At 45.0% G+C, this 25,463-nt stretch overlaps 1 protein-coding gene across 2 annotated transcripts in view; it reads right to left on the bottom strand.

Moving 5' to 3' along the window:
- Positions 1–858: 858 nt before the first annotated feature.
- EPN2 (epsin 2) overlaps positions 859–25,463 on the bottom strand; it is a 39,187-nt gene continuing 14,582 nt past the window's right edge. For both annotated transcript variants that reach the window (XM_080981074.1, XM_080981075.1), the window contains exons 2-9: positions 24,568–25,346; positions 17,605–17,717; positions 15,262–15,354; positions 14,804–14,960; positions 8,425–8,601; positions 7,411–7,503; positions 5,274–5,480; positions 859–2,822 (exon numbers count right to left, since the gene is read on the bottom strand). In XM_080981074.1, coding sequence (XP_080837200.1) covers positions 2,464–2,822; positions 5,274–5,480; positions 7,411–7,503; positions 8,425–8,601; positions 14,804–14,960; positions 15,262–15,354; positions 17,605–17,717; positions 24,568–25,162 — 1,794 coding nt within the window. In that variant the 5' untranslated portion in view covers positions 25,163–25,346 and the 3' untranslated portion in view covers positions 859–2,463. The remainder of the gene's footprint in view (positions 2,823–5,273; positions 5,481–7,410; positions 7,504–8,424; positions 8,602–14,803; positions 14,961–15,261; positions 15,355–17,604; positions 17,718–24,567; positions 25,347–25,463) is intronic.

The following is a 25,463-nucleotide window of genomic DNA, read 5'->3' as shown; positions in this document are numbered from 1 at the left end:
TCAGTTCGCAAGTTGGTTCTGGAAATGTGACGAGCTGTAAACTGGACCAATTTCCTACACCACCTCCCTTTGCCTGTCAGGATGAGCCCCACCCCCTCCCCCACCCCAACCGAAGAAAGCATAGCCGACAAGCAGGAAATACACCAACATTGGGCTGAAACATACTTGGTTCCGCTCCCATTTGCTGTAACATGTTCTGGAGGCCAAGTTCCTAAGTTCTGGCCTGGGACTAGAACTCCAAACCACCTGGGTTCTTCATAGCATCTCCACTGTTGTTCAAAGAGCTAACTTTTGTTGAGGCCTGTTGGACGCACGCGAGAGATCCAGAATCTCTGGGCTAAGAAAATGAAAAATCACCCGGGGGGGGGGGGTTTGAGAAGGTTAGGCTTATACAGCCACAGAAATCCTGGCAAGTAGCTGCTTTATCTGCATTAGCCTCAAGACTTCCACTAGCATTTCTCAATATGATTGCAGGCTCCTTAATGCTACTGTTGTCACGATCTTCGAGCAAAAGCTGATGAACCGGGTACCTCGACACTCTGGTCTGATGCTGGAGATGTCACCCAGAGTCTGCCCAACTGTCTCAGTGCTGTGGGGGCACTGACTGGCAGTGGGTCTGCAGGGTTTAAGAGGGGGGCATTCCCAGTCGTACCTGGAGATGCCTGGGACTCAACCAAGAACCTTCTGCCGGCCACTTAGTTAGCACTGCAAAGAATAAGGGTTAGGAAAACAAAGGGCAGCCTACTTAGCCAAGCGAGTTGCCGTTTTTAAAGAGAGCCGGTAACGACGACTTCAACCTGAATATGGCTTAGTGAGTAATCAAAAATTCACTTTGCAAAGAAGACTGTAAACAGAGCAGGTTATTAGCACAGAGTGCATCTTTAGTTAGAAGAATTTAGTTGATTAAAATTAACAATCATACAGCGTTTTCCTTTAAAAGTTTCCCAAGTTATTACAAGAAAGAAGTGGTCTTTCATGATCTTCTGTCTATAAAAGGCTTTGGAGTCTTTCCATTCATCATGAGGGAGACATAATCGTAAAACAGGGAGGGGGAAAGGCAACTGTAGTGTTTTTCTTGTAAATGACATCTTACGTTCATATGCCACTCAAAGTTTATGCCACAGGAGCGCTTCAGCTTTCATTTCAAACTCTTCGTCCAAAAGCAAAAGGTTTATCAGTATTCCCTTTTAAATTCTCTTTATGGAAACCAAGAGCTAATATATATATATGTATGTATGTATAAAATATATAAATAAGAGGGCATTAAATCATAAAGTTACTGTAACTTAATTTTTTAGCTAGACCTGATAAAGTCTACCGAAGCTACAGACTGTTAAATAAGAACCACATTATAAAAATTAGCAAGACAGAAACAGGGCGCCAATCTTGCCAACTCAAATCCAAAATGGTACTAGTCTTTCTTTTTAAAAAAAAAAAAAGTGCAAAAAAGTATATAAGGATAACTACGTATTAGCAGAGTTCATCCCAAATTAGTTCCCAGACTTGCCCCAATGAAGTTGAATTCAATGTTGCCTCCTCCCTCACCCCCTCTCTTCATTTTTAACCTGCGTTGCAAGTCAATTTTTAAAAGAAAGGATAACTACGCACATTAATGTCCAAATGAACTCACTATCGGACAAGCACAGAGCGAAACACTCCTGAACACAAGCGCGGCATGCCAGCCACTCAGACAGAAGTCCTTGACGAGTCCTTGAAAGGGTACAAACTCAACACTGCATTAAAAAAAACAGCACACCTGTAGGATTTCACAACCAAATGAGAGCTTGCTTCTGTCCCGCTTTCGACAAGCTTGCCTTTTCCACCAGTTCCAACCCGACCCCACCCGACTCCAGTCCACGGGTACAGTTTGCGCTACCATGTTTTAGTGTACAAGCAGAGGAGAGAAATATAATCCCTGGACGCCCCACATCCCTCTCTCTTCTCCTAAGATGTATAAGGACTATGGGTGAACCAACAGTCTAGAACAGTATATAGTTATGTGCAAATATGTCCACTAGCGCCTTTGAGTCTCCAAACTATTCTTTACGAGGATGGGGCTCTAGCAGACGCAGGTTGCAGCTGCTTCACAGTCCGGCACATGGTCTACAAAGAGGACTATTAAAAATGGCAGGTACTTCTTATAACATTGAAGTGATTAACAAAAAAGGGGGGGGAAGCGGGAGAGAAGAAAATCTAATTTTCATGGTGCAAGTGTGGACCTTTTATGCGATGCTCCCGCAAGCTGAAAGTAAGAAGTACCATCTGCGGGAGAAGGCTAGGCTGAGATTAAACAGTGAGTAGGGAGAGAAATCTGCAACGAATGCAACTGTAAACCACAAGCCTAGTTCCCCCTGCAACCCCCAAAGTCTCTTGTACAAACACAGTTCAGCCCGAACCGGCCTCAGGAAATTCCACTCAGTTCTGCAAAACTTCTTGCCAAGTTAGGTTCCACCACCTTGGCCTTTATAGGAGGAAAGGATTGGTAGCGTTAGCAGGCTGGGAGGCCGAGGGTGGAAGCCCGGTACTGTGAAGAGGCTGAGCCACTGCGCCCACAAGCCCCACGTTCATCCCATGGCCCATTCGAGTAAGAGATGCCACGGTGCCCATGACTGGCATGGGTGCCATCGCCACCGGTGCCACGGAAGGCAGAGGTACAGGCTCCATGCCCGCCGCTGGCACACTGCTGAAGGACGGGCTGCTTCCCATGATGGGGCTCGACCGCAGCTGATTGAGAGTGAGGGGCTGAGGCTGATTCACTTGGAAGGGGTTGATTAGCGATGGAGCTGGAGCGGCGGCAGCAGGGGCAGCAGCGGCGGCCGTTCCTAGGGGAAAGACAAGGGGGTGGGGGCAAGAGAGGCACATGAGCCTGTTAAGTATATCTGATTTGAAAGGGAGTCGTTTGCGCAAATACAAGACAAGATTTCACACCGGTCCAAGCTTCCCCCAAAAGATGATACATTGCCCAGGCTCCCCCAAAACCCGAGGCAGAAGAGTGTGATGCCCTCTGCTCTAGGGTGACATCTCTTTAGAGGGCAACAGGGTTACACATCTTAGCAATGAACGTTGCCAGAAAAACTTTTTGGAAAGAAAATGCTATTGCCCCACTGCCAATAGCTTCCTAACACAACCAAGACACGATTCTGCAGAGTTTACCAAGGCGTTGCGACGTCTCGCTTTCCAAATGCGCTCACCCTCATTGGTAAGGTTTGAGAACCTGAGAGTTATCCCAAACTTTTGTCTAAGTCAACAAATGCAACACATTCCTATAAAACCCCCCCTTCATTTCCTATTTATTTATTTATTTATTTATTGCCACCCTTCCATTCCAATCCCAGGGCAGTTTAAAACCTTACATAGAAGGCTATCAATAAGCAAATTCTGAAACCAATAAAAGCGCATTTAGATGCATGCAATTTAGAATACAACCATAAACTCCATTAGTTCTCTAAACCAGGTATCATTAACTCCCTGCCCCTTGCAAGGCTTGGGTGAATAACCATGTTTTCATGAGGCACCAAAAGGTAAGCAAGATTGGCACCTGCCTTACTTTGGGGGGAGATGGCTCCGCAAACTGAGCATGACAGAGAAGGTTGTCCCCCCGCCCCAGTTGCTACCAGATGAATTTCTGAAGGCTGTGGCACAACCAAGAGGGCTTCCTCCCAAGGTATCAGGAGCTGGTGTGGTTTATATGGGCAAAGGCATCCAGGTCCCCAGGTTGTTCGGGGCTTTATAAGTCAATACAACACAGCCTTATACTCGGCCCATTAACAAATTGCTGCCAGTGCTGCTCTTCAAAGGAAATTCTGTGCCAGCCTTTGCCAACCTGGCACCCTCCAGATGTTTTGGAGTACAGCTGCCATCGGACCCACTGGTGAAGACTGCTGTATACTGATTTCTCCTCTCCGCTTTTGTAGATGGACAGCCTTGACAAGCAGAGTTAACATCCAAAAACAGCACAGGCACTCCACAGACAAAATGCAGAGGGTTACTTTCAGGGCGTGCCTTGGAGCTTGTGCATGCCTTGTCAGATATATTAGCATTTTGTTTTCAACAAGAGAAAGCCTTAGGGGGAGTTTCCAAGTTCCAAAAGCAGCTCAGCATGAAGCATGAAAACAGAAGCCTGGAGCAATCATGGATGCACAGAACCTGCTGCACGGATTCTTTGGACCTGGCCCATATTTAACATATGTCATGAACGTGTAACTTAAGCAAGTCATATCCAGGGAGGGAGGGAGAAGCTGGAAAATGGCACAGAAGAACTTTCCCAGGATAGGACATTTGGGCCGACTGCCAAGCTACAAATTCCTTGTACACAATTTGTTTTTTTGTCAGACCTTCGTGACCCTGGTAATAGCTTCTTCGTGAGCGCCGATAACAAGAGGGGCAGGGCATTAGCTACTAAAATTTGGCTGTCTTCCTCTGAGGGTGTTCTCAAACTACTGAGAACTAAAATAGCCAGAACAATCACTGAAGCTCAAAAAAAAGGTTGCTTGACTGTGTTTTGTGGTTGCTTAGTTCCAACTCCACATGCTCCCCTTGGGCTTAGGGGCTACAGCACTCCCCTTATAAAACCCTTCCATCCTCAGGGCACAGATGCAACAGATTTGGCCCACCTTGGCCCCAAATCATGAACTTGCTCTCAAAATGCGCGAAGGCAAAGCCACCCATCGAACTTAATAAGCAGCCGCTTTAAAGGTGGAAGAAAAACACAGGCTGCTCCAACGTACAGAACTGTCCTCCTACTGAGAATGGGAAGTGAAACAGCTTGGTGGGGGAAATTACCATGTATGCTACCTTGAGCTCGTTAGAAGAATGGCGAGATACAGCATAATACATACATATATGCACTCGGTGATTAAATTGTTACATACAGGATTAACTCTACCAGTGGCAATTTAAGCTAAGGTACAACTTCCGTTTCAGAGAGGATATACTTCTAGGTGGGCAGGAGAAAACTGGCCTTAACTTCTGTTTGCCATGCGTAAAATGGCAACAACATTAGCAGCCTGCCCTGCAAGGCCACTGTGAAGACACACAGGATCAGCACTGGGGGGCCGGGGGAGAGCAGCACGTGTAAACTATCAAGGGTTGGGATTAGTCACAAGGGATGGACACCTCTCCCTGCTTCTGAGCTGCCTTTAGTAGGTGGGGTGTTGAGCTGGGTGAACCCTTGAGTCTGGCCAAGCATGCCAACTTCTGTTTTTAGCGACTGTTGTCCCCACCCCACCCCACTCCATTTGAACAGCAAATTTGCTCTCAAGACCAAGATGTACCTGGAGCCAAGAACGGGTTCAGTGAAGGGGCTGGCTTGGGAGGCTTCGATACCAAGGAATCCAGGTTCACCAGAGCAGCGTTGGGGCCCAAGAAAGACTCGGGGGTTTTCCGAGCCGTGCTTTGCTTACTCGAGGCTGAGTTGGCAGGCTGAGAGTCAAAGAGGTCAGGGCTGGTCGTGCCACTGTTCTGGGCTGACAAAGAGGAACCTGAATCGCCAGAAAAGAAAATATGAATTTTTGAAAAAGGGAGGGGGGAATATGTTTCCTTCATGTTAGAATACATGCTTCTGTATTTGTAATGTATTTCATTTGTCCCTGTTTTTACTGCCATGCTAAAGGACTGCAGTCCTAAGGCAATGTGCTTAGAACTCAATGGGGTTGCTTCCAAGTAAATGCATTTAAGGCTGAGACATACACCTAACATGGGGAATGGGGACGTTATAGCTTTCTACCACTAGAGAGCCTCAAATCTTGGTGTGTGTGTGTGCTTGCTTTTACTTCCCCCAAAATCACTTCATTTAATGGGACCATTAAAAGGTGTTGCATCTAAAGCAGGTCAGGCACGAGTCCTTCCCATTCTGGAGAATAAGGACTCTAGAATCGCAATTACAGGGTAAGATAATAGAAAGTTTCTACAAACTGACCTTGGTATCCTTCTTTAGAGTGCTGTTGGATACAGACACGGATTAATTGTCTCTATGGAGAAGACATTCAGAAGCATGAGATTTTTTGACTCCCCCTCTATTCTATTGCCATTACAAAACTGTGCATTCAGCCATGCCCCATGATCAAAGGGCTTGACTATTTAAAAGAGAGAGAGACAGACAGATAGACAGCTTGACCTGCCAGATCACACAAACTGCTTAAATCAAAATACATAGCTATAAAATATGCAGGATGAGGTCAGATGTGGGTCTTTTCCTTCTACACAGATTTCCACAACACAGAGAACCCAAAGGTGATGGACTAGGCAGGTGTCACGTGGTTCAACAAGAGAGCAGGTGCTCTGTTCAATTCCTCTTCAGGCAGGAGATCGGAAAGGGCTCTCTCTCTTTGCCCAAAGTGCTGGAGTGCTGCTGCCTTTCAGAATAGGCAATACTAGGCTATAGGGCTGGGTGACATCATCTTTTCAACATCATGATGTATCACCAGCTAAACATCGTGATAGGCTGATACATCGCAGTGTTGAAAAGGAAGGCGCATCATTCGGCCATGGTCCCACGAGGCGCCGGGGTGAAAGTGCCTCAGCTCCTGCCGCCACCAGCACCTGGTAGTCGGAGAAGGAAGGTAAAGCGCAGGGTGGCAGGCAAGCCCCTCCCACAATATACCGCCAGATAAAGGTGCCATTGCCCTCTGGCCTTCAAACCAGTCCTGGACAATGTATTGATACATCGCCCAGGCCTACTGGGCCAAATGGATAAATACGCCTGACCTAGCATAAGGCAGCATCCTCCATTCCGCCACACCATGAACAAGCTGCGTTTTGGCTCTGTGGGGGCAACGGAACCCACCACACACAAGAAAATCAAATCCCAACTGAGTTGCTGTCTCTCAATAGCTGCAAAACATACAGTGCAACAGGAGAGCCAAGCAGCTTTCCAAACGCTTTGGAGCAAAGTGCACTGGGAATTCCAGAGCAACCACAACTGAAACCAGCGGGGGAGCCTTGCACAACAATGGTCTTGGTCGACTCTGGTCTGTTTCAGTGGTGCCCGCAGAGGAGTCATTCCCAGCGGATCATGTGCTCTCAGAATCTTAACTCAGAATTTCCACTCAAGCCAAATTTCTACAGCATCCTCTACTCCATTAGCCCTCGGCTGAATTTACTGCAACTGTGACATTTTTAATGTCTCCGGGCTTTGGGCTGACAGCCTGAAAGGTACATCTTGATTAAAAATTATCGAAGGACGAAGTTCTAAATAAAGATCAGAAAATATGCTTTAAAAAATATGCAGTTTCCCCTCCAAAATACTGGCCTTTTTATCTTCCATTTATGGTAAGTCTAGACACACTTGGAGGGTGTGTGTGTGTGTGTGCGTGCGCGCAGAAAGAGGACTGGTGCAACTGGAAATTCCAAAGCTCTATCACGCTCAAGCACCTTTATCACACATTTGTTTGGCATTTATTTCACACATACCTTGCTTTTTAGATGTCCGAAGGTTGTCGAATTCAGAAAAGTCATCTTTAATTGCTCCATTCAAGTTGCTGAAGAGGTCAAAAGATTTGCTACCTGCAGGGCGGAACAACAAGGTCCTACTGTTAGTGGGATTCAGTTAGGCCACAGCAATCTGTAAGGCAAGAGATGAAGCTGCTTCCCCTTCTGTCCCAGCAGAGGCCAAACTGTCTCTATCAGAACTGAGAATATTACCTATTTAGGACAAGCCTTTTCCAAGCTGGTGCCCTCCAGACATTTTAAACTACAACTCCCAGCAGCCCCCACCAGCATAGTCAATAGTGAGGGGTGATGGGAGAAGCTGTCCAACAATATCTGGAGGGCACCAGTTTGCGAGTGGCCACTTTAGGATTAGCAGAGCATGTGATTCCACTCCCTTTGGCTTAAGAGAGATTGGAGGGCTTATTTATTTGATTTCATTCACATTCTGCCCTACCTCTGTGAAGCTCCAGGTGGCTCACAAGGCTCAGGCTGCTTATTTTCAGCAGTACACCTGCCATTATGGCCTTCAGGTCACTCTCTGGTCCAAGCAGAAACAAGTCAATCTACTTCACAGGGCACAGGTGTGACCAAGCATGGTCCAGGAGTGACTAAAACAGGTGAGGGGAAGATGGACCAGCACTGCAGGGCTGACAAGGTGCTACCAGCAAAGCTCAAAATGCAAAGGAAATCAAACTCTGGCTGGCCCCTTGGGATAACTCAGTCAAGGGAGAGGGAGTGGTCTGTGGCCCACAGGTTGGGAACCACTGGCCTAGAAAGTTCACCTAAACAAAGGTAAAACAAAACCACCCTCCACTGCCCAAGACAGACCATAATATTTCTAAATGGTGCATTCGCAAAAGTGTTAAGATTCTGTGCCAGTGCCAACCATCCCCCCAGGTGCAAGAACCACCAGCAGGCATGTGTTTTGCTGTGAACTCCACTAAGGGAGGTTTCCCCAAAAGGAACAGAAAGGTGAGTCGCAAACATGCTGCTTACCAGAAGCAGAAAGAGGCTTGTTTGCTGGCACTGCTCCCCAGGGATCAACAGCGGCTTTTGTTGCCACAGAGGGTGGCTGAGAGGGACCCCAGGGGTCTACATTCTTTGGAACAGGCTGGGCAGCAGAGGGCACTGCTGGGGCTCCCCAGGGGTCGACGGAGGCTGCTGGTTTGGCACCTGACGGCAAAGAAAACATAATCCCAAGTAATACATTAACAGGCATATATACTTGAGAACAGGCACTACCTGCGAGATAGGCTAGGCTGAGAATAACTTAGCCCAAAGAAACTCAATGAACAGATAGCTAAATTAGATATTTGAACCTGGCTTGCCTGTTCCTGGGCCAACACACTAACCACGGCGTGGCTCTCTCGCAGTTGCCAAATCCTTTCCTATTCTGGACTTACCCAGCATCATCTGTCAAGCACAGGATCAGGCCTGTGTGCATCCCCCATGCCATGCATGCCAGCAAAATGACATGGAAGGTAGAACTGTTTTAGACAAACTCCAGTAGGATGACCAACACTTCCTAACCTACCCCAATGCAAAATGTTATTTGCCCTCAAGTATGGCTATGCTTAAAATAAATTCCACTGAAAGACAGCCACTGTGTGAATATAAAGAATTCTTAAAATGCAAATTCCAACACAAGATTCATGGAATCATAGAATTGTGAAGTTGGAAGGGAACCAAGGGTCGCTTAGTCCAACCCCCTGCAATGCAGGAATCAGTCTGGTTTAGCATCAGTGAGCTTTGGTGCAGAAGGGAGCAATTAGTGCTGTGTGATAAGAAGAACAGGATGTCCCCCTGATAATGTTCTTATTTCTTATACTTCATTCCTATGTTTTTATTCCAGGGAGTTGAAGGCAGACACATAGCCATATCCTCACAAAGGGGGGAGGGAATATAAGAGAGAGAGAGAACGGCTGGCCCTAGATCACTCTTGGGGCACCCTGGTCTAAGAGCATCCAGGAACAGGCAACCTGGTGCCCTCCAGATGTTGCTGGACGACCAACTTCCATCAGCCCTAGTCAGCACAGCCAATGGCCAGGAATGGTGGGAGCTGTAGTCTGCCAGGACACGAAAGTTCCTCACCCCTGTTCCACACCTGCTGGCTCCAAGCAGTAACCAATTTGCATTTTTTCCCCATTTTGTGGCCAAAGTTTGCGAGTTTCAAACCCCATTCTGGCTAGCTGCTGTTCTTGCTGCTGAAAGGAGCTCAAGCTCATCAACAGGTGGCAGATTTTTCTTCCAATTTTAATTGTTTCAACAACCACAAAAATCCAGGAAGCCACTGAAGTGCTTTGCAGAGAACACAACTAATCTTGTCCCACTGCTCCCATTTCCTCGTCCTCCTCCTGCTGCATTTTTATCAATGATGCCATCCAAGAAATGCTAATTGCCAGGGCCTGCCATAAATGGAGGCTTCCAGCACAGTCGCTCTTTCATGAGACAGATAACAAAAGCAGGGCAGGCAAAGAGAAACAAGAGGGAAAGAGGGAGGCATCTAGGAGGATACGCTTCTCCTCTGAGAAGCCCCTTATCCCCCTTGAAAGGCCACAGTCCAGTGGTAAGCAAGACTTAAAAACCTCTGTTCTGCTCTGAGTCACCCTTCTGTGCTGGCATTCAGATACATAAATCTAATTTCTGCAAAACCACTCCTGGGGGAAAAAAGTAGCTGGCAAATTCCAACAAGGGGCTCTTATTGCAGGCGCTAATGAATGCTGAAAGCCAGAGAGGGGAGAAACGCCACAGCTGCAGCTAGAAGCGACAAGTTTTTGTTTGTACCTTAATACACAGAATTGATTTAGTTTTCCTGTGTCAAGAATAGAAGTTAACAAGAGAAGCTTTACAGCCCCAGGACCCAGGCCTTAGTTTGGCTTCCCTAATATGCTGTTTGATTAACAGCAACAAAAAAGGGCAATCTGACCCAGGGACTAGACAATTAAAAATGTGGTGCAACACAGGATGAAGAGCAATAGCATCTCATATTGTGTAGGTTACATTATGAGACATACAATATTCCAGCGAAAGCCCAGAACCATGTTTGGCTGAGTAAAAGGGGTGAGAGCAGCCAAGGAAATTCTGCATTCCATTTCTGTACAAGGTGCGTAAACTGGACCGGACGGCTCTTTGCAGCACCAGTTCCTGCCCTATTTTACAAGTGAGATAAGCAAGGTAAGCATTGCAAAAGATCTCTGCAATACATGGCAAACAAGCAGAAGGACAGCCGCAAAATGCAGTGTGTGCAAGAGGAGTGTAGTGGGTATCTAAGAAGCCAATTAGTGTTTTCCGCCGGGGCAGACTCGCTGGACTGTGTCCTGGTTCTGGAAGCATCTAGTGCACATGCACGCCAAACCATACTATGCTGAAGCAATCTACCTACAAACGCCAACGGAATCCTGGCAAGTTTAAAGCCTTAACTTGGGATTCTGGAACAGGGAAGGGACCACACAAAAGCTTCATGGAAAACCTGGGAATGATAAACCTGTCCTAGAGCAGAGCCAGGTGATTCTATGTGTTAGCTCAGCTGGTTAGACTGTAGTGCTAATAATGCCAAGGTCAAGGGTTCAATCCTCTTATGGGCCACCTGCATATTCCTGCACTGCAATGGGTTGGACTAGATGACCCTCGGGTCCCTTCCAACTCTACAATTCCATGATTCTATTATCCTTTGCTAGAGGGTTGAAGGCGTCCCCCTTAAGAGTCCAGCCTGACGGAACAACTCTATATATACCAAAGCAGGCCATCTTCGCAAGAGTGGCACTGTCTTTTCATTGCTTTAGTCTAGTCCCATGGTCAACTGCAGATCAGGAAAACAAACAATGCATCCCAGTACAAGGGATTTAAAGTCTCTTGTTTTCAACTTGCAAAATGAAGCTGTGCGTTAAGATAGAGAGAATGATTTGTCGTTAATTCAAAGGGATCTGTTAAGACCGATATTGCAGATTTTGGTCTCAACAATGCCAGGAATTTTCCACACTAACACATTTTGGCCTGGCAAGAAGAGCTCCTTGGGTAAAACACTGAGGGACAATGCCAAGGGTTCCTTTACTGTATCTAATGACATGGGATTTACAAGAGAACCAAACTCTGGTTGTTCTGCTATTCCTGTTTGGTAGTAACTGGTGCTGACAGCAGCCATGAAGGGAATATTACTTCCCAGATAACAAGTGTTTGGTAAAGGAACTCTGCACACCCCCAGATGCCTTTGCAACAACTGGTCCACTTGGTTCAGGATTTGCTAGGCTTAGGAGGTGTTGCTTTTGTTTTGTTAACCATTTCGCCAAAAAAAATCCAGCACTGCCTTGCACAATGACTTGTCAGAATTTCCCCATAGTTGAGGCAGCTGTCCAGAGAACTAAAATGACAGCAGCACCCAACCAGCTTCTGTTTTAGGGAAAGGTTTGTACATCAGTGACAGAGAATCTGCTTTGCCTGCAAAGGATCCTGGGTACAATCCCTGGCATCTTCAGGTATAACTGGGGGGAAACCCTGACTGAAACCCTAGAGAGCTGCTGCCAGTCACTTCTGACATTACTGAACCAGAGAGACCCATAGTCTAGCTTGGTGTAAAGCCACTTCCTATGTTCCTTTCATTGACGCATCTATTGCTGAAACCAGCAGATAAAACAGGACGCCGAACAACCACAAAACCACTAGATTTTCCTATTGACTAAGCAAAAGTCCCTTCCCTCCCTTCCTCAGGACATGTTCATAGATAACTGGCTTTCTTACCTATTCTTTTGCCTTAAAAGCACTTCACATTCTGTCCTATATGAACCTGAGCTGATTTCTGGGTACCTATGCAACCAGATCACATAAGGACCTGCTCCAGCCAGACTGTCCACACACCCCCCACTCCCCTCAAAGGGCCAACAGACCCACCTGTCCTTCAGGAACAGGTGCCCAAAATAGCTTTTCCGGTATTGGACAATGATCTCTAATGAGTTGCAAAAAATGTTTAAAATAACTTTCCCAAAAAGACCAGAGTCCTTTTTGTTGGGAATAATCGAGACTGAAATCCCTAAGTGTCAACAAAATTTATGTATGCAACAACGTTGGCCAGAGTTTTGTTAGCCCAAAAATGAAAAGTGAGGGAGGTCCCAGGCAAAGAGGACTGGAAACTTAAGATGGTAGAATATGCCAAGCTTGCAGGTTTAACATATAGAATAAGAGAGCAAGAAGAACATATATTCAAAGAAGAGTGGAAAATATTTATTGAGTATATGGAAAATAACTGTACACAGCTGAAAACGCTGGCAGCATTAAGATAAAATCAACAGTGTAATTAATGTTCAAGTGATGTTAAAGTGGAGAACTGACTAATATGGTTACAGCAACATATGCAGGAATGAAAGACTAATAAAACGAATCAAGGAAATAGAAGGAGTGAAGTCGTTTGATATTTAACAGTACATAAAATGTTTATTTTAAGATGTAAAATTGAAAACTTGATAAAAAATATTTTAAAAAACAAAACAAAACAGAATACATTTTCCTGGTAATATATTCTGGCCCAAAGAAGGGCCTTTCGTCTGATCCAGCAGGGCTCTTGTGTGTTTTTTTTAAAAAAGCAACCACTAATGTTGCTTTAATAGATTTCTCCAGTTTGATCATTTCAGAGCTGAGCGATATGCATTTAATTTGGAATAAAACCTAAACTACACATGGGATCACTTCACATTTAAGATGGAGCAGGGAAGAGGAAATGCATTTGAATGCTCCCCAATGTAAAGAACTTCCTGTCTGCTGAAAGTCAGTGCACATCTGGGAAACGGATTCTGAATTAGCCTTTTTTCATTAATCTGCCATGTTTCTACATACATAATTTTATATATTTATCCCGCACCTCCAGTGCGAATTAGGAAGGCTGTGTCACATAAAGAGGAACACACACACACTCAGAAAAGTGAACCTTTCCAGGTGCTAGAAAGCTCTACCCTTCCTTAACAGTGCCAGGCTCACATGAATGCCCACCTGGCACCAGTGGCATGGTTCCCAGTCCCTACAAAAAAATTAGGACAGGGCTTATTCTTCTGCACGGACATTTCACTTTCTCCAGCAGCTGAGGAACAATGTCTGGATAATCCACAACAGTTCAATAAAGCACCATATATTTTATGCGCTCTCCCTCACCCACCCAAAATTAAAAGGCCATTGAAATCCTAAAACCATTTTACCAAAGGGTTAAAAACTGAAACACATTAAAAGCTACATTTTACTGCCTAAGCACTGGTTGCGAGAAAAAGCCACACAAACAACTTAATTGCTTAAATACTACCCCAAATAAATACATCCTTTCGCATGACGGACAGTATTAAAAACAAACTAATTCATTGCTGTAGCACTGCTAATTATAGCAACTTGGCTTGGAGTTCTGTCACTGCTTAATATAGTGGCTTCATCAGTAACACAGCATAGTTACCAGTGAGATTCCAAGCCCCCTTTCCAAGGAAGACAAGTCGTCTCTGCCATAAGCAGAGCAGTTCTGTATCAGCAAGCACCAGAATCAAGTTTTAAGAAACAAAGAGAGACCTTCAAACCAGAGGCCAGCAGCACACTGTTCAGTCAACTGAGCATTCCATTACACCTATCCACTCTCATATTAACTGCTTTTTGGAAATCAGTGAAAACTCCACCACAATCTCTACGACACAGGCAAATATGCTCAGGTCGGTCTAGGGAAATCACAGATCATATTTCCCCCCCTCCTAATATTGCAGCAATCAGCAGGGCAAAATCAGGAGGCGAAGCAGAACCAAGGCTCAATACTCTCGCAAGAGACCTGTGAGACCATAAAAGGAGGAAACAGCCATCACAAATTGTCTCATGCATGACAGCCAGCACCGAAAAATTGTGATAGCAGGGGCTTGCACAGGGATGACAGTGGCAGAAAGCAGGTGGCACTGAGAGAATCTACAGGAATAATAATAATAATTTATTATTTGTACCCCACCCATCTGAGTCCAAAAGGATATTGAGCCCTCTCCTCCCACCCCAGTCTTTGGAATTCTATCTCCAGGGGGGCTTGCCTGGTGATTATTCTATTTTTCGTTTCAGTGCCAGGTTTCTCCATTTTTGCTGCTTTTATCCATTTTCTGTTGTTTTAGCATTTGGGACATAATTCATCTTTTTTACCCTGACAACTGCACAAGCAATATTCATAACTAACCAAACAGAGGGGAAGGCAACAGCAGACTGCCATAGTCTACCACTGAATAAGCTATATACAAAAGGAAAATGAGGGGGGGGGTCACTAACCTAGAGAGAAAATTTAAACTCAAAGTGGCCTTGGAGGGAAGTAATTTATCCAGAAGAGTCACAACAAGGGTCAACAGAGCATCACTGAAGCATCCGTCGATTGCCATGTTCTTACCAAATGACTGCCAGGGGTCTGAGGTGGAACTGCTAACTGTAGAGGGGGCCCATGGGTCAGCTTGGCTTGCTGCAGGTGGTGGTCCCCACGGCTCTCCTTTCTGAGGAGCTGGCACTGAAGAGGGCAGGGCATCCATCAGGTCCAGCAGAGTTCCGTGCTGCAGATGAAGAGGTTTATTTTTAGCAGGGGCACAACATCTCCAGTAGACACATAACTCATTTAGAGAGAGAGGGACAGAGAGATTGCAAGGAAAGAAAATGCATCATCTTGCTCTTTCACATGCCCTTAGCTGCTTATTTGGGCTTTTATCCCAGCACCGGGGGCGGGGAATTACAACCATGCACTATTTCACATGCTTACACAACTGGAGAGCACCCCATCCATTCCTAACTGCATAGCCAGTGCATCCAAACCTTCCCTGTGATGGCTAGGAATATTTTCACTGACCCAAGGCCTACCTCCTTCTTTTTGGGAATTTTCACTGTATCTCTGCGACTTTCCTCCAAAGCCATCTGCAATCTCAGATCATCGCCACGCCGAAGGCGCTCCTCCTGGAAAAAGAGGTCCCAGTGGGGAGGGGAAAAGATGAGAGTGGGAGTCATATAACAGTCATCCATTGTTACTTCATTCATGCCAGGTTTAAAAACAATGGGTCCTCTACGGGTAGAAGCCAAAGCTACACAAATCTTTTTAAAAGACAGCCTAATATAATTTAATTAACATTAGACACTGCCACCATGAGTTCTATGATGAAAGGAAGACAGGATGGGAATGTAAGAAGATTTTTAAAAAAAAAAAAAACCAAACAACAGACTATTCAAGAGGAAAAAAGAAACCTCTAATGTCGGAGGCAGTATGCCTCTGGATAACATTTGCTGGGAATCGCAAGTGGGGAATCACAAATGGGGAACAGTGCTGTTGCTTGCAGGCTTCCCATGGGCATCTGGTTGGCCACTGTGACAACAGGATGGAGGATGGACTAGATAGACCTTTGCCCTGATCCATCAGCCAAGCTGTTCTTATGTTCTTATAGTTGTATGAGTCACTAAGTTTTAGCCAGCCAAAGTTAAGCAGCAGACTACTAGTCCAGCTAGAGGACAAAACTAGCTGGACACTAAGAACTTAGGTCATTTCTACACCTAAGAACAAGCAGTAAAACCAAAAGCTCAGTCAAACCTTCCCTTGGCAGTAAAGACCAAAAAATCAAGAGAAAAGAGGTGAGCAAAAAGATTTATTTAGAGAGGGCATTGTAGCGTAGGGGCTACCATTAAGAAAGTCCCCCCCCCCCCTTTCATTTCCCATGCTTGGTTCACCACCATCCTTCATTCACTGACAGAGCCTCTACCAACAAGCTAAGCACACTAAAGCTCAAATATCTAGTTAGGTAAATGCAGGAGCTATAAGAATCACAGAATCATAGAATTGTACAGATGGAAGGCGTCCCATAGGTCATTGAGTCCAACCCCTCATCCTGGAGGCCCCACATAACAACCGACATTTGCGCCCGTCTGCCTAGGACACGATAGCCAGTGTGGTTGCGGTGCTCCTGCTAGCTGAGGTGATGCTGGGTGGGGCTCGCAGCCCCCACTGGCCCAGAAGCTCCCGTGTATCAACAGGCAGTCGCTGCTGGAGCAGCCTGTGCTCTGGAGGATGGGGTGGGTGCTGCTGACAGCTGCACCGCTCGGGAGTGGTGGGGTAGAGGGTGGCCCATTCTGCTCTCTGTACCCGGCTAGGTTCTCTGCCTTCCAGCCCTTCCTCCCTCAGGAAGGACAGGCTGCCCATGAAGCCTAGGCATGCACCCAGCATCTCATTTCTACGGTAGGTGGGGGGGCCACGTATTGGAGCCTCACCTGGGCATGTCCACCTGGGCCCTGAAAGCGCCTTTCTAGTAACAGCCCCCAACTGTGGAATCCCCACCCCTGCCCACTCCTTGTGACACCAGGAAAAGAACTTCCAATTTCCCAAAGCCTTTTAAATAAAGCCGTGATTTCAATACTGTTTAGCTCTGTTCATTTTTATCCCCCTGCTCTCTGTTTTGAATTGGCTATGCTGTGCTTTTTTTTATCAATACATAAATACCAAAATGATCCAACTCCTCTTTCAAAACTTGTACCTTCCACTGACAAGCATTTACCATATTTTTTGCTCTATAAGACTCACTTTTTCCCTCCTAAAAAGTAAGGGGAAATGTGTGTGCGTCTTATGGAGCGAATGCAGGCTGCACAGCTATCCCAGAACCAGAACAGCAAGAGGGATTGCTGCTTTCACTGCGCAGCAATCCCACTTGCTGTTCTGGCTTCTGAGATTCAGAATATTTTTTTTCTTGTTTTCCTACTCCAAAAAACCTAGGTGCGTCTTATGGTCTGGTGCGTCTTATAGAGCGAAAAATACGGTACTTTCTTTTGAGGCTACGCACTTCGCCACCATCGGAGAGTTCCTGTTTTCAGTGCTCAAACTGGAAAACTGACTTGAGCGAGCACACCGTCCTGCAGTTCTAACACTCTGCTTCTCTACTAGATGGACTACTGTCGTTTCCGAAAGGAGAGTTCGCACATTTGGCGGCAGCTGTTGCTTCATAATACTGAACACATGCTGAATAACTGCTGCTGTCAGTTATCATGGATCACTGAAGCCAGGAGGCAACTTTTCTTGGCAAATTTCTCAAATTACTTTGAGCTGCTTGATAAGGAAAGGGACCATCAATCCCTACATGCTGTCTCCTCTCCACCACCTGGTATGGAATTCTTAATGTAGGCCAGTAAGTATACACTAACACTTACAAAACTACAAGAGAAACTAACCTGTTCTGCAACTTCTCTGCTCATTGCCAGGGCCAGCTGCAGCTGCAGCTCTTCCTCCCCGCTCGTCTGAGGCCGCGCCTGCTCCAACTCTGAAGACACTCGAGGTGATGTAGCTATTTGGAGAAAACAAAAGGCACAAGCCCAACTCAATTTTAGCAAATATGTTTCAGCAAATTCCTATTAGTCATCCTGAGAACCAACTGTTCTAGATTATACACAGCTGGGCCACAGGTTTATGATATTTTTGCCCCACCTTTTGACCATAAGGTCCCCAAATCAAAACATTAAGCACAATCATTGTAAAAGTCCAAATTGTGTAAGAATCCATTTACATCTAGCAAGATCAGTAAGGTGCTCTGAACTGCCTGGGGGGAAAGTAACCCTGGCATCTAAACCACCAACATTTATTGCCACTCATCTCAGGGGGGTGGAGCAATGAACACACACACACACACACACACACAAGCTCTTCCTTAAAGAGCTCCTTCAAGATCTGCCTCTAATAACATGTTTTTCATGGAATCATAGAATTGTAGTAGAGTTTGAAGGGACCACGAGGGCCTGCTCTCAAAAGTTACAGGCCCAGAGAAAATACTGCAAGTTCCACAAGCCGATGTTTCCCATTTGACATAACTGAATGTACACAGCTGGGGAGATGCTGATGAGGGAGGAATCTACAAGAGAGTGCAGCAATTTCAACATATAATACTATGGTGGCTGCAGGCACTACGTTCCCACCAGCCTAAGTTTTTAAGAGCTAGTAAAGGTAAAGGGACCCCTGACCATTAGGTCCAGTCGTGGCCGACTCTGGGGCTGCAGCGCTCATCTCGCTTTATTGGCTGAGGAAGCCAGTGTACAGCTTCCGGGTCATGTGGCCAGCATGACTAAGCCGCTTCTGGCAAACCAGAGCAGCACACTGAAACGCCGTTTACCTTCCCACCGGAGCGGAACCTATTTATCTACTTGCACTTTGACGTGCTTTCGAACTGCTAGGTTGGCAGGAGCAGGGACCGAGCAACGGGAGCTCACCCCGTCGCGGGGATTCGAACTGCCAACCTTCTGATCAGCAAGTCCTAGGCTCTGTGGTTTAACCCACAGCGCCACCCATGTTTCAGAGCTACTGCCCCTCTAATTCACTGCATAAGTGTGGAGGTGGATATTTTTCCATCTAGTTAAAGCTTCTGGGGAGTCATTGGCGATCAGAGTCACCAGCCTCTGGAGTTACTTTTGGGATGTCAAATTTGCTGTGTTGCCTTTGCTCATTATCTTTTAGGGAGGAAAGCAGAATAAATCTGCCAAGGCAGAGGCCTTTCCCCCTCTTGCCTCTTCTGGCGCTCTGCTACCTAGCGACCGCAAGGAGAAGCCAATGTGAGGATGATCATGCTCTTTCTTGGCTCAGGACATGGGGCTACTGCTGAGAGGAGGGTGTCTCTATTGCAAGAGGGAGGGCTACCTGAAGGTGCCTATGAGAATTATGCCTTCTCCTTTGGGGCTAGAATCGAAATCTGAGCAAGCAGGGAGCTCTTGTCTAGGACAAATGTGGGACCTCTGGCTGGAAATTTTAGTTTGCATGTATATTGTGAACTGAACCATTGCATTGTATGGGGAAGGCAGGTTATTTATTACATATATATCCCACTTTTCCTCCAAGGAGCTCAAGTAACATACCTCCAAGGAAGGAGAGTCCACCACCTCTCATGGGAGCCTGTTTGTCCCACTGCCGAACAGCTCTTACTGTCAGAAAGCTCTTCCTGATGTTTAGTAGGAATCTCCTTTCTTGAAACTTGAATCCACTGGTTTGGATCCTATCCTCCGGAGCAGGAGAAAACAAGTTTGCTCCATCCTCCATGTGACAGCCCTTCAGATATTTGAAGATGGCTATCATATCTCCTTTCAGTCTCCTCTTTACTAGGCTAAACATACCCAACTCCCTCAACTGTCCCTCGTCAGCCTTGGTTTCCAGACCCTTTATCATCTTGGTTGCCCTACTCTTCACACATTGCAACTTGTCAATATCCTTCTTAAACTGTGATGTCCAGAAGTGGACACAGTACTCCAGGTGTGGTCTGACCAAACCCAACCAGTGGCTACTGTCGCTGGCCAGGGGCTGCTTCCCCAGTTGCCAGGAGGCCGAGTCGCCAGCCACTAAAGCTATGCAGCGCTTAGCTCCACGATTGGCCTCCTCTTCCTCCTCCTGCCGCTCCCATCAACCTCAGCAAGTATGGGCAATGATCTGGGACAATGGGAGTTGTAGTTGACCTAGAAGGCACCAGTGCCATTTTGGATCCCTCGAGCTGGACAGCATTTTCCAATATACCAGCATGCAAGCTATGCCAAAGCACTGTCTTCCATGCTAGAACTCCCCACTCCAAATGACACAGACACCTATCATACAGCTAGCCGACTATTTCACTCCACAAGGCACTTCTCATTGAGCTACAAAACAATACTCAACATTTTGGTGTACCAGCTGTGACCAACACTCTCAATTTGGAAAAAGTCCTTGGAGGTAAGCATAGAACTGAAGCCTAAGTTCCACTGAGCTTGCCTCTGAGCAAATATGCATTGGATTATATTGAAAGACATACTGCTTCATCACACCACAGCTTTCTGTATTCAGTTACCTTTTCAAGCCACTTTAAAGCTTCTTCTGCTCAATGGTTCTGACCGATTTAAATTCTTGACTGTGTTTCATATTAAGACATACTGATTAAACCAAATCAGTTTTCATTAAATTTTATGAGGGGAGCGATAAATTCCATCTACACAATGAAGTGTCCTGTCATCACATGTTTCATGCAAGATTTAAATCAGTGAATGAAGCTAGTGTTGTCATTAAGATTTCAGTACTGACATTCCACACACACACACACCCGACACACACACTTATCCAGTCTTTTAATTTCTAGAATTACCAAAAGATCTGTGCGTTATCAGCAAAATGCTTGATTTGCAAGGCTCTAGCATAAAGGGTGTTGCCTTAGCAAGACAAAGAGATTCTTATTCCACAGCACATGATAGTTAAATCAGACGTTTATGCAAGATGGCACTGAATAGATCCAATTTTGACATCCTAAGCCCTGCTTTGTTACTGCTTTGAGAATTTTTGAGATTAAAGCTTCTCAGACCACATGAGAATCACTGAAGGATGTTTCCTCTTACATAAAAATGCCCTATGTTGCCTTGTGGAATAAACCCCAGGCTACGGTAAAGGGACAATATTCCCAATTTTGGCAGTCATTAAAAACCAAATTCTCCTCTGTCCCTGAGATTAGCAATAATGTTTCATACATTTTTCCTAGATGTTTTTCTATATTTTTGCTGGATTTCAGCCATTATTATTATTATTATTATTATTAAATATTTTTGTATCTTGCCATTCTCCTATGCTGGGGTTTGAAGCAGCTTACAACAGTAAAAAAACAACAACCCAACATTATAAAATACATAGTAATAAAAACAAATTAGTTAAAAGTAATAATTCAAATATATCAGAACGCATTTGGAACCAGCATCAAAAACCCTATTGGCCTTTATGCCTGCACCTTAGTTTCCAAAGGTTTACCTGAACAGGAAAATCTTAGCCTACCCAGCAAAAGGATAACAAACAGAGAGGGAGACAGTTTAAACCATGGGTAGCCAAACTAAGGCCCGGGAGCCGGAGCCGGCTCAATTGCCTTCTATATCCGGCCCACGGACGATCCAGGAATCAGCGTGCTTTTTACATGAGTAGAATGTGTACTTCTATTTAAAATGCATCTCTGGGTTATTTGTGGGGCCTGCCTGGTGTTTTTACATGGGTAGAATGTGTGCTTTTATTTAAAATTCATCTCTGGGTTATTTGTGGGACATAGGAATTCGGTCTTTTTTTTTTTCTTTCTAAAATATAGTCCGGCCCAACACAAGGTCTGAGGAACAGTGGACCAGACCCCTGCTGAAAAAGTTTGCTGACCCCTGGTTTAAACTCTCTTGGGAGGGATTTGCACAATCTATGAGCAGCCACAGAAAATGGCTCCCAGCAAGACCCACCTGACACAGCCATTTACCGGTACTTCCTTTTAGCACCAGACAGACCTCATCTTCCTGGATTTGGGGGGATAATCACAATCATGCTCCTTTTTTCTGTGTGTGCATGCACACATGCATGTGCATTTGGGGTATTGCTGACAGTTAAACTTGACAGTTGTCTATTTATTGTGTATGTAAACTGCCTACAGAAGTTCTGCATTTGGTGATAAATAAATCAGATATATGATAATGATATGTGTGTGTGTGTGTGTGTGTATGGGGGGGGGAGTTCACACTGACACTGGTCCAACAAGTTCCATCCCAGAGACCAAGTGAAGCAGCTCCACTCCACTCTGACCCTGGAGTAACACTTTGAGTAAGACAGGTAGTGGTGACTGATCACCCCACAGCTTTCAAGTTCTGCAGTCACATAATCCATGAATGTAATCAAATGAAAGCAGCAAAAAGACAGCTCGGATGGAGCCCATATGGGGTTCAATTGTGATTTTAATACAGTTTGAAGTAAGGAGGGGGATATGCAAAGAAGAAAAATCATGCATATATTTAGAGTTCTTGCCTCCGGCCCCTTTGCCCCCGAAGCTCCTTGTAGCTTGCTTGGGCTTCTTGCATTCACACTGCAGGTAGCCCTTTCCCCCTTTCCCCCCCACACTTGAAACATCGTAGGGCTTTCAAAGCAACAGCCCCACCTTTGGGGGTGGGGGGAAGGAGTAAAGAAACATGGTAACTTTTCCCTACCCTCTACTACACAGCAGGATATTAAATAAGGGTAAACTACCAAATACATTACCCTTTCCAAACAAGCAATATTCCAACAGCAACACTATATCTATCCTTCGTTTTAGTTCTTTGATTGGGGATTAGTTTCTGGAAAGAACAGGTATCAGTTTTCATCCCAAATTAATTGACTGGAATGCATGTGAATGAAGGCCAGTATGCGAAGAGCAAACAAAGGGGAAGAGGGAGTTCCAGAAAGGCTATCAGTTTTCACTATTTAGGAGTGCGCTCGCACACACGTGTGTGCACACGCTCACACTTCAGAAGCTGGACAGGAAAAACATAAAGCACTTTTTTTAAAAAAAAGGCACCATGATACTAAAGCCAAATAATGAGACCTGGTAACGAGTAATGAATATTAGCAACACAAGACCTTTCCAGCAAATGAAGGGAGTTGGGGAACCTAGATGTTACATTCACGTCAGGCAAAAAGCATCAAACTCCAAGCATACATAACCACTGATTTTCAAGCACCCGTAACTACCCACAAACAAAACACTGTTAATAATCACAGAACAGTTGAGAATAAGAACAAAAAGAGTCTTGTCACTCTTTTAAAACTAACACATTTTTATGGAATACTTTTTTTTACTTAATCGGTTGTATGAATATTCAACAGAAAAAAAGTTTATAATATTATCACGCATGGTGGGAAAGAAATGTCTAATAACATTAAAAACTACAAGATCAGTGAAGTTATAGGACTGACGACATACATATTGCTCTGTGTCCCTCCAGAAGTCTGCTTAGTAAAAGGCGGTTTTTTAGTAGTCTGCTAAAAGACCAGTAGCATGCATCCTCATTGTGTTTCTTACATAGCCAGCATAGAAACACAAGCTACAACCCTCTCAGCAGACCAGTAATTTTTTTTATTTAAGGCTAGTTGCTTTGGATGACCTATTTACAAGGCTGGACTAACATGCAATTAGATGACATAAGGGCCACTGACTCAGGTAGCTTCCTCTGCACCCTAAAGCATCAGACCAACTCATGGAGGATCACGCTATCAATAGCTACTAGCCTTGACAGCCATGCAGTATTTGTAAATATTTCAGAACATTACAACTGAATAGTGAACACTTCCCTTAGCATTACATTTTAAGAAGCAGTGGCACTGTGAACTGTTAATTCGCTAAGTTTTGCATAAAGACCTGTGTACAAATATATATGGCCTAGTTCACCCATAACACGGTCCCCATTTCTCCTACTGCCACAATAACACTAAGCTAAGTCATGATTTGCTTAGATGTTACGCCTGACCCTGGACTCATGGTTTGTCTCTTGAAACAAGCCACAAGCTGTAGCCAAGGTTTGTTCTTGGCTTACCATTCTTGGCTTACCATCCAGAATTCATTTGGGAGAGATAAACCATCAGCCCAGGTTCACACAAAGCACTAAGCCAAACCATAGCTTGGCTCCAGTAGTGATGCAGCAGCAAGACTAGGAAAGGAGTGAAGCAGATATTATTTTTGCTCTGGGTACCCACATGCTTCTTTGTTCGTGCTGATCTCATTTACTGGGCCTATTAGATGTGTTTCCTAAGGATAGTCACCTGGGGAAAGTTAATTACAACAGTGATATTTAAAAAACGGTATTCCAGTTGCCCACTTTCACTTCTACTGTGTTCATTCACTATGTTACTAGTAAATTTTATGTAACAGCCATCTCCAACAGTGATAAATTTTCACAAAGTGATACAGTAGCATAGTTTTTCTAGTACAACACCTATTCTCAGTCTCCTTCTATCAAGATAATTGAGGGCTCTGTCATGGTAAGTATAGTTCTGGCTCTTTTTTTAAGTGCTCCACCCAAAAACATGTGATACAGGGCACTGTGCAGTTTTACCAGTAAAACACATCGAGTTACAACCCGCACAGCTTCCAAATTAAGAGGCTCTTTTGCTTCACACGTACCCATCTCAACTGGCTAACTGCACACACCTCACAGGTTCTACACAATTGGCTTGAAAATCCACATTTCCTTTGATGTACCCACCAATCAGAAGAGAGAACAGAAGCCCCTCAATCAAGCATACAGCTTGTTGTTGTTTTTATAATGTACTTTTAAAAAAATTGTTTAGTGTATCCTTTTATAACTGTAGGTTGCTTTTGAGACATTTGGGTAGCAAGTGACAAATAAATGTATTACGAAAATACTTACACCCGTGATAAGAGGCCGGAGAGCCTCCTGATTTGCCATATTCTTGCTCCGAGTAGCTGGTGGAGAGATTAGGCTGGCTGGAGCCTCTGCCAAAGGTGATCTGATTACTACCAACCCCAGTGGCCACCTGTGCCATACGCTCTTTGGTCTTCAGGGCTTGGGCCCTCTCTGTCTTGAGCCGATCGTCATCTTTCAGGAGGGACACCAACTGCTTGGACTTCTCCCGCACATTGATGCCCTGGTCCTTACCATCCCGGTCAATGTACTGGAAATCCTTCAGAGTCTGGATAGCAAAGATGTTCTCTTTGCACTGTTGTGCCACCCTTTCCGACCCAGTTTTAATCAGGTAATCCAAAAGAGTTAAAGCCTTATAAACATGCCTCCAGTTTTTGCCATGGTCATTCAGCCGCTTCCAGATCATGCTCATGATTTCAGAAAAGGCCACCACATTGTATGTTAGATCTGCTATTTCGGTCATTAAGGAGCTCGATGGGCCCCAGGGGTCATTTGAAGTCGCTTCCCGAACTTTTATTTCAGCCTCTGAATAATTGTTCACAATGTTTTTCATTTGTCTCCTAATCGAAGAAGATGTCATTTTTATCTCCTCCTAAATCAAGGCAGGTTCCCCCCAAAAAGACCTCAGAGACCGGCCACAGTTTTCTCCAATTTTCAAGTCCCTGTGATATGAAGACACAATGTGTGTGACCAACTTGGAGCAAGTTCTGGTAAAGTCATTTCCTCCCCTCACGAAAGGTACAAAAGAAACTGGAAACTCTGACCTAAAAAAGAAACACAGAAAACTATCAGTTGCCATTTTAATTGTTCGCTTACATTTAAAAAAGCTAGCCAAAGCAAACATTCAGATTTTCCCTGACCTGTCACCAAAAGGTAATTTT

The sequence above is a fragment of the Podarcis pityusensis genome, assembly GCF_964106645.2.
Source record: "Podarcis pityusensis genome assembly, chromosome: 14".
NCBI classification, from domain to species: domain Eukaryota; kingdom Metazoa; phylum Chordata; class Lepidosauria; order Squamata; family Lacertidae; genus Podarcis; species Podarcis pityusensis.
This window is presented reverse-complemented; position numbering and strand designations above follow the sequence as displayed.